At 39.8% G+C, this 13,611-nt stretch overlaps 1 protein-coding gene across 1 annotated transcript in view; it reads right to left on the reverse strand.

Moving 5' to 3' along the window:
* The window catches only part of LOC147146162 (uncharacterized), a 38,660-nt gene that overhangs the window by 4,423 nt on the left and 20,626 nt on the right, over positions 1–13,611 (reverse strand). The window contains exons 37-56 of the mRNA XM_086032818.1: positions 13,025–13,128; positions 12,606–12,724; positions 12,374–12,529; positions 10,825–11,039; positions 10,656–10,741; positions 9,987–10,117; positions 9,353–9,478; positions 8,816–9,006; positions 7,990–8,078; positions 6,732–6,859; positions 6,490–6,617; positions 6,152–6,269; positions 5,010–5,228; positions 3,409–3,579; positions 2,778–2,927; positions 2,636–2,700; positions 2,421–2,550; positions 1,518–1,603; positions 1,300–1,429; positions 382–572 (exon numbers count right to left, since the gene is read on the reverse strand). Of these exons, the coding sequence (XP_085888944.1) occupies positions 382–572; positions 1,300–1,429; positions 1,518–1,603; positions 2,421–2,550; positions 2,636–2,700; positions 2,778–2,927; positions 3,409–3,579; positions 5,010–5,228; positions 6,152–6,269; positions 6,490–6,617; positions 6,732–6,859; positions 7,990–8,078; positions 8,816–9,006; positions 9,353–9,478; positions 9,987–10,117; positions 10,656–10,741; positions 10,825–11,039; positions 12,374–12,529; positions 12,606–12,724; positions 13,025–13,128 (2,733 nt within the window). The remainder of the gene's footprint in view (positions 1–381; positions 573–1,299; positions 1,430–1,517; positions 1,604–2,420; positions 2,551–2,635; positions 2,701–2,777; positions 2,928–3,408; positions 3,580–5,009; positions 5,229–6,151; positions 6,270–6,489; positions 6,618–6,731; positions 6,860–7,989; positions 8,079–8,815; positions 9,007–9,352; positions 9,479–9,986; positions 10,118–10,655; positions 10,742–10,824; positions 11,040–12,373; positions 12,530–12,605; positions 12,725–13,024; positions 13,129–13,611) is intronic.

The following is a 13,611-nucleotide window of genomic DNA, read 5'->3' on the forward strand; positions in this document are numbered from 1 at the left end:
CTTCTCTCTGACACACAAAGCTCTCAACTCATTCACCGCCATTGGCAAATTTATTTGCCTTTTCACAGTCCGGCCATTCAATCCCAGGAATTTATTTAGATATTTTTTTCATCATTTTTTTCAAACATTAGGGTAAAAATGTCTGGCAGTGAATGAGTTAAACATCGAGCTGTGTTATTTCAACATACTTTCATGACACGTATTACTACGTTCATACTATCAAGGACTTTGACGGCATCTTGCGGCTTCTTAGGAGTTATTAGTGAATTTGCGAATAGTGAACCATGTAAATGGGGATTACAGTAACTTGCTCGTACCACATCAAAATACACAAATAGGGCATTTTTTAAATTAGTTTCCATATGTCCGCTGTCATTGTACCCGTGTGGCGTGTTGCCGCTCGCCAGGAGAGATTCCGCAGCAGCGACTTGGACCTCATTGAGCTCCGAACAGTTGTGCAGTTTCTGCAGGATTGATGCGTCCGAGTTGCTGATGTAAGCGCCGTCCAGACTGCAACACATGTTTCCTAACACTGATATTTGGTCCTCGGTCAAGCTTTGGTCGGTGATACCCTTGGGAAGAGCAAAGAGAAAATAACATTCATACTGTATGTTCTTCTGTGCACAATATATGAATAAAAAAGATTTTCAGGGAGTGAAAATGTGGAATTAGAGCACTAACTTCACTAGGGCCCAACTGATACTTTTTTTTTTTTAGCTCGATGCCGATTCCGATATTTGGGGGAGTAAAATTTAAGATAACCGATTCATCAACCGATTAATTGAAGAAATACTGCTTTAATGCTTACAACAATAAAGATATGAATTACAGGCAGCACATTTGACCGTTTTTACAATACTTGTCCTGTAGTATTTGTTTACCGTTACAAAAGAGAGAAACTCGGCTGATTTTGTGGCAGATTTTATATATATATATATATATATAGTATATAACACAAGGGCGTACAAGAAGGAAAAATGGCATGAGTTTATCAGAATAACGTATGAATTTGATGAAAAATAAGTCATCATTTTACGAGAGGTTGCATTTCAAGAAAGGTATTTAAATAGTGGCAGGAAAAAATCGGAATTTGATGAGAAAGGCGGCATCCATATATTGTAACGTGTTAAGAATAAAATTGTCATATAACAAGATAATGTTGTAATATTACCAGATGAAGTTGCTATATTACATTTTTTTTAATAGTACCAGAATCATCTTCTGGATGAACTGTATGGCTAACACGTAACACGTCCTCAGTCTGTTTCGATCCGTTGACAGTGTGTGTCGCGAACTCACCAGGCAGCTCTTGGCATTGTCAAACAGAACAGTCGGAATGCTGCTGAGCACAGAGGAGAAGACGGCAAAGTTGGCTTCGGCCAGCTGTTCAAAGTAAGACCTGCAGCTGGACTGCGGCACCAGCGAGTAACTGTGGAGGGACACCAAATCTAAGTTCCACAAACTTCTCTTATATTTCCGTTACTGCAAAGAAACCAGGCTGATGATGATGTACTTACTTGTAGTAGAGCAGCATATCCGGAGGGTAAAGCTCAAAGCTGGTGGCGTCTGACTCTTCTTTAATGTGGTTGTACATGCAGGTTAGCTGTCAAAAAAACAAAAACAAAAACATTGGAAGGTTTTATTTGAATGTGTGGTTGTCTTGACTTAGACAACATTCAATTTTGGCAATGTGTTCCTTATTGGCACTCCAATTTTCAATTGATTTTCAAACTTACAGCTATTATGTTCCTATACTCAAGAACCTAGTTCATCTAGCCAAGTACAGCATATTCCTTATTATCCACTCGATTATTTTCATACCTGTCAACTTATACGTTTTCCCTGTATTTTATACGTTTTTGGATCATTTCAAATTGTGTACGCTTATAACAATTTTTGTACGGGGGAGAAAAAAATTAAAAACTCGTTTTTTGTTAAACCGATCTCATCTTGCCCCTTTCGGCTCTAATCCGGAGCGTCCGTTAGCGATTCCGACTGAAAACTTCGCCCGACTTTCACGAGCGATAAATACTGTGTAAGATTATATATAGATACTGTGTAACATTATATACAGAAATGTACGGGCAAATTACAACTTTTGTAAGATTCAGCACAGCCCGGGGTTGACAGGTATGTATTTTTCAGAATTTTATGGAAAATTGTTCAGTGTCAAACCAAGAAACCTATTGGCTTTAAAGTATTACCATATAACACACAAGACATTTCAGCGTAATAAAAACTAGACCGGCACTCTTACGTATATGCTGAATTTTGTGACTGGGGATTCATGCCGTCATCACAGAGAAATTAAGCAAAACCTTGAAAGCTATTTAAATTAGCCGTTTGACAATTATTCACTTCTGGCCTCTGGGCAAGATTTTATTTGCCCTCAACCCAACATGTGTCAAACGACAACTCACCTGAGTCTCCACCAGCTTCACCTTGTTCCTGCCACTTCTCCGGCACTGCTGGACCAGCCTTTTGATTTGCGACTTTTTCAAGGTTCTCACTGAAGTGCATGTGAAGCCTTGCAGCACAGATGACGACAAACTGCAGACAAACCACACGCTCAATAATCTAAAAAAAAAAGAAAAAAAAAAGCTTGAACCTGAATGCTACAGAATATAAATCTCACTTGTCTGCACTTCCCAGCAGCGTCGTCGCCGATTCCACAGCGATGACCTCAAAGAACAACTCAGCCTACGCCAGCAATAAAACACATCGTACTGAATTAGGCACGTACATATATTCCCAAAGGTTTCGTCAGGAGTTCCCACCTGCTTGCGTTTCCATTTCTTCTTGTTGAGCTTGGTGAGAACGTTCTCGTTGCTGCTGAAGCCCAAAAGCATCGAGCCGGGGATCTCCGTCGCCAAATCGTCTGGAACGTTCTCCAAGATCACGTCGCTATTGCTGTCCACTGAAATGATCTAGGCGGAGAAGGGAAATCATTTTATATTGCCTCATGTCTCCAAAAAAAAAAAAAGACTTCGAAATGTTCTCCGATTTTATTTTTTATTTTTTTGCTCTTGGTATTCGTAGTTCCTGGAACGAAAGGGCTACAATCAGGTAAATTCATCTTTTGCACACCTCGCCCCAAAGGTTGTCTGACTGTTGAGAATCCAGCGAACCTTACAAAACTAAAGCCAAAGCGAAATTAAAAGTAACTCTAATGACAAATCTGAAACTATTTAACCCTGGTCTGAAAACAACAAATCATCAAATGTAAAATCAAACTGATCCCAAATGTAAAGTCTAGGAACGTACTGTATTTATAATTTCTTTCCATTTGGATTGTACCATTTTCAGACTGGGGGTGGGGTCAACTGTTCTGCCGGGAAGATTGAGTGAAACATGCTAACTCTAGGCTAGCGTGCTTTTCTGCCATCCAAACAAAAAAAAGTGCCCTACCTGCAACACAAGCACCTGCAGGATGATCGGTGGGGCGGTTGTGACATGCGTCATGAATGTCGGGTCCTTGGATGCGGTGATTAGCTGGAACCCGTCAATGCTGCTGAGAGTATTAGCGGGCACGCCGATGATGAGGGAACCCAGCATCAAGAGTGATGATGCGTTGTTGATCTGGTGGTGACACACGTTATATCACACATAAGCACTGACAGTTATGGGAAGTAACAGTGTACAAATAATTACTATTGTCAGTGTCTCCTTTTCTGATGACTTTTTACTTGTTCCATTTGAAAACACCTATCTGTACTTTTTATATTGTCTTTTGTCAAAATAATCTTACATTTTGTAGTCATTTATTAAATTATTGTTACTTTTGGTGTTACGGTAAATTATTGCAACTTTTGGTGACACCCTTAGTAAAGGTACTATACAATACAATACAATACAATTTTATTCATATAGCGCATTTCATAACAGCTGGCGCTGTAACAAAGCTCAGTGTTATATATATTTTAATGGCCAACCGTTTATATATGATGTGGAAATGTAACGAGAAGGCAAATAGCAAAGTTAGGGCTACCGAAAGCACTTTGTTTCCTTCTTTCAAAACGGACGCGCGGGCCGGAATAGCGTTCCTTAGCATCCCATAATGCAGCCTGGTCCACCAAGAATTCTTCCGGTGCTTAATATGAGCCACTCCAGGCCTTATTTAAAGTAGGAGTCAACCCAAGCATATTTTTTTCAAGAATCTGTTGTATGCATGCCACTAGTTGAAACACGGCATTCTGATTAATATTGCATTTGTGGAATATGAGTTAAGCAGCAAAATCCACCCATTTTTAGCCATCTCAGGGGACAGCCATTTTGTCACTTCTGTTGACTGAAATTGACATCACAACTGCTTCAGAAAACAGGGCAGCTGTGATTGGTCGTTCCCTGAGCAGTTGTGATGTCATTTTCAGTTGACAGAAATGACAAAATGGCCACCCCCAGAAATGGCTAAAAACGGGTGGATTAACTCTTATTCCACTAAGGCAATATTTATCAGAATGCCTTGCTTCAACTAGTGGGCTTGCATAGAACATATTCTTGAAAAAGTATGTTTGGGTTGACTTCCACTTTAATATACTTATTTGATGTTGTTGGCAACAAGAATGATTTGTGGCGAATGGGTTGTGACTGGGCGCAAGTCTAAAAACACCAGATTCTGCCTTTCAAAAATTATTTTGCTTAATCTGAAAAAACATTTTTTTCAGTTAGAGTTACGTTAACAAAATGGGTACTGTATATAACTGATAGTAATAAAATTATTTTACTTCATATTTTTGTATGTAAGTATATTCCTGCACTTCATTTGACTGAAGTAAGGTACTTTTATCTTTTTTTTAGTATCTGTACCGGTACTTCCCCTTCAATAAGATAAGATAAAATTTCGATCGTTTAAATCCCCAAAGGGGAAATTTATGTTACAGCAGCACACAGGACACAGCTTTGTATTAACAAGATAAGAATATACAGTATAAATAAATGCAATGTAGTAAGAAATTGTTTTATATGACTTTTTCCAAGGATAATCTGGGATGCTCTGTCCACTGAGATACCTGCATGAGCCCCGAGGACATGAGAATAACGATAATGGTCCTGGCCTGGCCTTTACGCCAGCCCGTCACGGTGCTTAGGGTGCCCAGGGCCTGGTATAGCTCCTTGGCGTCGATCATTTTGATCTGGCCCACTGACATGCCGGTGCTTCCTTGGCCGAGGGCCGCGATGGCTGCGGCGTCAATCTTGTCGCCAAAGTTACCCGCCAAAGCAGCAGTCACCTGTCAGCAGAACATTAAAAACCGGTCTGTCAGGTTATATTATGAGAAAATACATTTGTGAGTCAATGAAGACAAAAATCATCATTATGCATATAAATATTTTTTGTGGAAATGTCTTTAATTGCGTGCTCAAAGATGTTTCTAATTGGTCTCAGTCAAGGTTGGGAAACATTGAAATAGATGATGTCAGTGGCAGCCTCTTGTACAATGGTCACCAATCTTTTTGAAACTGAAAGCGACTTCTTGGGTGGTTATTAATGCGAAGGGCTACCATTTTGATACACACTTATGAAATAACAAATCATCGTTAATTATGTTTGTGTGTATGTATGTGAAGTGACTGATCACGTTAATGATTTCTCACAATAATTAACAATGATAGTCGACAACAGTAAATATCAATATGAAACACTTTACTTCGAATAATTTATGCAAGTTCACCACACGGAAAGTGAAAATCAAAGCTTTTCCTCAAGTACTAAATCAACTTCGCTTCAGATCTCCATTCACATTTTCGAATGATCACTTGTACAACGAACCAAGGAAATCACAATGTACCATTACTAGTAAACTACTTTGGCTACTCATCCTCAAGGGCTACCAGGTGCGTAACCCCTGATCTAGTGTGATATATAAAATATGAGGTTGACAACTGCTTTTAACATAACAGGACATCTTCGTGACGGCATCACACACAGGTGTCATTCCGCCTCTATTACACTTAAGCCCCTTTAACACAGCCTGTAAACGCCATGATTTTTACTCCCTTTTTTCAGTGTTGCTGTTCTGTATAAACGGCTCAGAAATCAAAGTCAACCTTGCAATTTTCACCCTTCTGAGATAGTGTCAGAGCCATAACAGAGGCAGGGCACTGCTTCTTTCCGTGAGGCAATAGTGTTAAAGAACAGTGCAAAGGATCTCACCTGAGGATCAAGGTCAGTGCACAGGGTGGTCAGGTTTTGCAGAACTATCATGCTTTCATCTGCTGATAACTGGGTGAACGCCATCCCTGGCGCAAAGCAGCGAAACACCAGAGGAAGGCTGCAAAAATAAAGGGGCCGCAATGTCATTCAGGATTCATTACGAGACACAGAATACACAATTACACTGACATTTTCAGTTTAACGGCTTTACTTATTTAATTTCTGATGAAGTCTTTACAAAGTATTATAAATACACATTTTCACTTTTGATGAATAGCACATATTCAAATTTAGAAGTGATTTGTGGAATGGGGACAAAATGTCCAATGAACACCCACAGTATGGGGCTGAAGTTGCTGTCCTGCTTGTAGAGCAGCTCTGTGTAGTAGCTGGTGACGTTGACAGGTAAGACAGTTTGGTTGAAGATGGCGATGTTCTCAAGGTCCACAGTGAACACCTGGAGAACCTGCAGCAAAGAGGCGCTAATTGTTTAAACACAAAAATTAAACTGTATGTCATATCTGATATACAGTATAAACTACACGAACTGGCAAACTAACAAAACATTCATTGGAAGTACCTCTGGGGATCCGAATGTGACAAAATCCTGCAGAGTGATAAATTCAATGAACGGTCCAATATATTCTGCAAACCATGCTGTTGAGTTGAGCTCTGGGTCGCTTGCGTTGTAACACTTAGGCGCTGACACTGTTTAAAAAAAAAAGTAAAAGCTCTTTGAGTCCGGATTAGATAAGTGCGAGATATATAGAGATATATTCACATGGGACATAATTCCCAACCAGGCAAATTTGCTTAAATATTAAATGCCACTGGGTTAGAAAAGATACCAAAAGCAGATGATATTTACTCCCAGTTGAAATGTGAATTAAATATTGTGTTCACTGTAAAAATATGAAAATGTATTTTCATGTTTGCACAAGTCCAATAATAAGAACAATTAATCGGCTTACAGTTCATATTTTCAACCTAGCTACCATGCTAGCATCTTCCTTTTACTGTCAAAACAAGTCAAATGTAATGTATCATTTCGGGGATGTGTTACAAATTTAAATCAGTGTTGTATAGGTCAGCAAAAGTACCATATACATATACTTTTTCCCCCAAAATTTCTCAGATACATCTTTCTTGTTTGGTTCATGCAAAAGGGTTATTAGCAAGTGGTCGCTGTAGCCACAACATGCTAACTGTCGATCTTCAGATGGACACTGCTTAGTGAAATACATAATCCAGTAAAATATCTTCTGAAAAAATAAGCAAACGCCAAAAGCATATATTGTCTTTACCAGTTTTGTAGAGAAATATGAGGGGGAAAAAAAAGAGCTATTGAGAGAATGCTAAGATGCTAGAGCTCTTTCTTTGTTTTATGAAAAGTAAATTTGTTAATCGTGATAAAGAAAACGATAAAGAGCAGTAACAAAGTTTACGGGTATGAGCTTTTAATAAGAATGACGCATCAGATTTATATGGCACTTTTCTGGACAACTGGACACTCAGAGTGGTCACAATGGACACATTATTCATGCACTCGCACATTTACACTGTGGTGGCATTAAACTACATATTTAGTCACAGCTGCCCTGGGGCAGATTGATGGAGGCGTGGCTGCCAATATGCGCCTATGGCTCCTCCGACCACCACCAAGCATTCACACCCAGCTGTACATCTGTGAGTGGCACTGGAGGCAAGTTGGGTGAAGTGTCTTGCCCAAGGACACAACGACACATGACTCGGATAGAGCGGGAATTGAACAGTTGACCCTCCAGTTACCGGACGACCCACTCTATTTCTGAGCCAAGACCGCGCCTTGTTGTACCCACCTGAGATGAGATAAATTGTGATGGTATCGAACACATCTCGCCTCACAAAGTTCACAGCAGAGAAGTTGAACATGCCAAGAACCGATACACTGAAACAAAAGCAGAACACATCGCATGAAGAGATGTTCAAACTTGAATAACACTCAGTAGAGTGATGACCTCCAACAAGGTCAGAAACTCCTCATTGGGGTCGCAGATGAGCTGTACGCTATCCATCTTAGACTGCTTGCCAGCCAATCGATTCATGTATTATTCAATGAGAAATAAACACTGTAAGAAAAATGTAAACAATGGTTACTGTATATCAAACGTAATTTGCTTGCTAGGGGTTAGGAGGCTTTCTTTACCAAACTGCAGATGGGACCAATCATTTATTAGGGCTACGGCCTTCTTCAGGGGATATGATGTTATAGAATGTTAAAGTTTCAATCTTTTCTGATGCGAAAAAATGTGAGGGAGAAAAAATGTAGAGAGAGTTCCTTATTTGTTTCAAATCGACAACGCTAATAATTGAGATACGATGAAGAGAAAATGTACCATTACAAAGGCCTTTATTTGTTGCATGTATGGTTATTTTTAGGACTGTGCAAGGGAATACTTTTACAAAAAGGAAAAAGGAAGTGTCTATTTATGAGAGGTGCTGAAGTTGAGATCATAATGAATTGAGACGTGTCCAAATTAGAATGCAGGCCACTATTTGAGGAAATACGGCAATAGGTCCTTCCGTGCCCATCAATGTTTTTCCATTATTCTGCTCCAAAGTGAACTAACTGCAATGAAATCTCCTTGGTGAAGGTAAACACATCCAAGCAATTAGAGGACATACAATTTCTGAAAGGCCAGGCAGGAGGTGTTGTATGTCGTGACGTTTGCGATGAGATCCCTTGTGAGGTAATTCAAGTAGTTGGCGAGGCGGCGGTCGAACCAGGCTGTGACCTCCGATCTGTTGGAGCTGCCGAGAGCCAAAGGCCACACGCAGGGTAACGTGGGCCTCCTCACCGCCACCGGGAGTGTTTCCTGCAGCGAGTAGCGCAGTGTAATGTTAGTTCATCACTAGAATTTTTTTCAGTGATGCATGTTTACCAGTCAGGACAAGGAAGGCCTTCATTTTCTGACCTAAATAATTATCAGAATCACTGTATTAATTTATTCCCAACAGTCTGTTGTCTTTGTTTTGTAACATTTATCATGGATACACTGCTTCCAGTGGGAAAAAGTAAAGGCTTAAAACTTCCAGCTTAAGTGTTGTGTGCTTTGACCCACAAATTTCTAAGCACTTGATGCTCATCTCAAAACTCAAAAATTAAGTCTCAACTAAAGGCCCGGATAAAAAATGCAGGGCCCACTACTGATGTTTACACACCTTCTCCAAGAAGAAGGGCGTCTCGGCGTAGTGGCCGAAGACGGTGCAAAGTTCGGCATCATCGTCAACGATGTCAGGCTGGCGGAGGTAGCTGCCGAGCTCCGACGGAGCAATGGAGTTCACCAACTAAATCCACAACAAACAAGAAGGTGATTATTGTCATGGTGATTTGCCCTTAAAGCGGAAGTGAACGTAAATATATTTTTTTCAAGAATATGTTTTATGCATGCCCACTAGTTGAAACAGGGCATTCTGATAAATATTGCGTTTGTGGAATAAGTGTTAATCTACTCGTTTTCAGCCATCTCTGGGGGCGGCCATTTTGTCTTCTGTCGACTGAAAATGACATCACAACTGCTCACAACGACCAATCACGGCTCAGATTCAGAGAACAGGTCAGCTGTGATTAGTCGTTGTAAGCAGTTGTGATGTCATTTTCAGTCGACAGAAGACAAAATGGCCGCCCCCAGAGATGGCTAAAAACGAGTGCATTTTGCTGCTTAACTTATATTCCACAAATGCAAAATTAATCAGAATGCTGTGTTTCAACTAGTGGGCCTGCTGAGAACATATTCTTGAAAAAAATATGCTTGGATTGACTTCCGGTTTAACAGTACGTCTTGTGGATACACACCTGATTCGTCTTGTTCTGAGGAATGAGTGACAGGAATGTGGTCAGGTTGGGTAGCTGGAAGCTCAGGAATGAACTCTGCAGGAAGCGGTAGTAACTTTGGTTGCTGGCATAGCAACGCAGAGGGGTTGGTCCTGCAATGGAAAACGAGGTAATCAAATTTAATATCTTTTACTAATAGATGATGATGATGTTAATCAGAGAGATATGCTGACTTGATAGACTATTTCCATTCATTTTTTGGAATTTGAAAGAAAGAAGTGTGGGAGGCTCATCATTGATGACAATCAGCAACTTACACTCTAAAAACAGTTGGGTTAAAAATAACACAATTTTGGTTCAAAAATGGACGGATCCACTATTTGGGTCAATTTGTCCCACTTTCTTGCATTGTTTTACACAAAACAGTCCAATTTTTGCGGTTGTTTTGTAGAAAACTACCCATTTTTGGAGAGAGTTGGATCAAATTGACCCAAGTAGTGGATTGGTCCATTTTTGAACAAAAATGGTGTTGTTTTTTACCCAACTGTTTTTAGAGTGTAGCATTATCATATCAAGGCAAGTTTTGATCTAGTCAATAGGACACTATATTCCATGGTAAGAATTAGCAATGTCTGGTTGTTATCCTTTCTTTTCAAATGTCTCAACAAAGTTACTTGGTGGTCTCATTACCTTTGAGAGCCTGAATGATGTGGTCGTGTACTTCCTTATGTGTACTTTCATTGAGACTTGAGGCGGTCATATTGAGCTCCTTAACTCTGAGGGTTGGAGCAACAAGAAAACAATAAGTCGCCATTTGTGAGTAGCAGTTGTAAGCGTAACCGTTTTTTTCCCCTCGTACCCTTGCCGCTCGATGCTGCAGTTCTTTGCCGACAGTATTTTGAAAAACGGCGAAACATGCCGTGGAGACAGTTGGAACAGCAAGGGGGGCATTCGATCCCGGAGCCAGACTGAGGCCACGGAGTCGCTGACAGACGGTTCGGAGAGACTCGCACGATCGAACACAACCTGCAACATGGCTGACCTCACTGGCGCAGGATATAAACTTTCTTTACCCTGCAGAATATGTGAGATAGGATCAGACGGTGACATTGAGAGGCCCAACAACAGCAGTCAGCAGTCTCCCTTGGTGCAACATATGATGTTAATAAATCCATTATTATTAGCCTTAGCACTTAGCAGTACGATGCAAAGATATAAAATTGGGCTTTCAAAGGTGTTTTATTTGTGTTTAGAATTGCACAGCAAGCCCTGTATGGGCTGTAGATTAAATGGTCTTTTTTTTCTGAAAAATTGGCTTTAGTGTATTGTTGAAAGAGTTTTCCATCTATGTTACAAACTTCACTTAAATGGTAATTCACATTTTTATTAAGGACAATTGCTTTTATCAGGAATGAGAAAAGTGTGGTCGGCTTTGTTCTTTACTAGCATTTACATTATCAAGAGTCCTATTATAGGTGTCTGTACTATTATTATATAAACACTATATATAAAGACAATGTAAAGTGAATTAAGAGAATTGTTTGTAATTTCATTATACATGTTTAAAGATGAAAACGTGTGCGAAGACTGAAAACTTGACAGAGAAATAAAAAAATAAATAAACAGGAAGCTTGTCATTTCGATTACATAAGAAGAGAAAGGGGCAAATTAACACCAAATATAGTTCGATGTATTTCAAATCAGATCTAATAGCTTTTATGTCACTCTGTCCATTTGGACCATATCTGGTACATTTTTTTCTTTGAGGGAAAATGACAGCTTTTTACAGCTGCCATTGCAGAAACAGAAAGAAAAGTTTTGTATATAACGTAATAACATATATTTTACATTTTAACGTGATAAGTTGTCACGGTAAAATGCGCCACGTTTGACTTCTGCATTGGGTAAAACAAAACGAAGCAATTCCTTCTGGTTCAGGTTTATGTGTCTTCTGTTCTTTCTAAAGCTTAAATCGTTTAAAACACTGGGCCTGTTTTTTTTTTTCTCACAGTATAATAGATGAGCAGTGTAGTTAGGTAGCTAAAATCTATGATTCATAAGGCACAAAAAGAACTCAGCCAATGACCTAAACTGGATGGAATTGTTTCGTTTTGTTTTGCGAAAGTCGAATTTATCACGTTATAAAATGATAACTTACCAGATTTTAACGTGATCACATTATAACTTGTAATGAATCCCGTTATAATGTTATAATGAACTTTTTATTTCTGTTGTGGCAGCCACACGCTTCCGTAGCTTTTGCATTATATACATTTCATGAAAAATGTCAATCCATTCTTCTATGTTCGGTAGCATTTTCAATCTGATGGACTTCTTAATTGCTTCGAAATGCAACTTTTTATCATTAATATTCAAATTCTCCTGCTCTAAGTCGCCCAAATACTCACCTTGATAGATGGAGAGAAGTCATCAAAGAAGGTGGGCAGGGACTGGTTGTTGACATGCTTCATCACCATGGCGACCTGGGCAGGGCTAGTGAGTGCACCCGGCATGGAGGACAGGTCAGCAAGCTGTCTCACTGTTAGTTGCGGTAAGACCTCAAACTGCACACACACGGGGGTTCAAACTGGATTTGCGGAATGAAAAATAAAGAATGGAGAAGCGAAGAGAAGAAAGTACCGCTGAGAAGTTGGAATGGAGCATCTGAATCTCGCTGAAGAGCAACAGGTGAGAGAAGGCGCCCAAGTTCAACCGCAGCCATTCACTGCTGTTGCTGCTGTGGGTGATGCAGCCGGGATCTGGAACACCAAAAACATGCAGAGTACAAAAAAGGGGAAGACAAGTAAATTGCATCTAAATAGCACAACATTTATTATCTCCAATAAAAGACAATTGAATAAATACGTATCTGGATATACAGCATTTAAAAGAGGAACGATTTGATTCGGTTTGATTCAATGCGCTCGCATCTTTTAAAATGAAAACTGATTTTCCAATTCAAACTGGTTTCGTTAGACCCCTAAAGAGAACGCTAAGACTTGCGGGGACGAGCATGAATAATCAATTCCAGTTCAGAATGACATAAGCACAGAACTCACCGCCTGTGCCGTTGCGGGTCAGGAAGACCTTGATGAAGCGTGTTGAAACAGACGTCTGTACGGCGATGCTCATGTTTGGCTGGACATGACTCAGAGCCTGCACACTGTCGTCAAGAAAAAATGGATGCAATTACACTCCTGCCTTGAGATATGAGTTGAATTTGTACTGTGACCACGTTCATATCTAAAGTTATCTTTTCCCATTGAAATGAATAGAAATCCATTCCAACTTTCACCAAAAGCAACAAAAAAATACGTATATTATATTGTATATTTAAATGACGAAAGATAGCGTTCCGTAATATAGTATCATATAAAATCAAAGTACTGTAATGACAAAATTAAATGGAATTAAGAAGAATTAAACAGATTTTGTCCCACTGCATCAATTAAATGCTCTTCTTTCTGGTGTGCCCGGCTTGGCCACTTGGTGGCAGTATAAGGTAGACAGATGGATATACTGCTCATTGACCCAATATTATGAATCCCACTGAGTTAGAGGCAGTCTTTGCCTCCCTGCCGCAGCCAATCATATTACAGAAGGGCGTATCCTGCCTAGAACAAAAGTGGGATTCATAACAAGGTCT

The sequence above is a fragment of the Filicampus tigris genome, chromosome 6, assembly GCF_054856515.1.
Source record: "Filicampus tigris isolate MCC_2025a chromosome 6, RoL_Ftig_1.0, whole genome shotgun sequence".
NCBI classification, from domain to species: Eukaryota; Metazoa; Chordata; class Actinopteri; order Syngnathiformes; family Syngnathidae; genus Filicampus; species Filicampus tigris.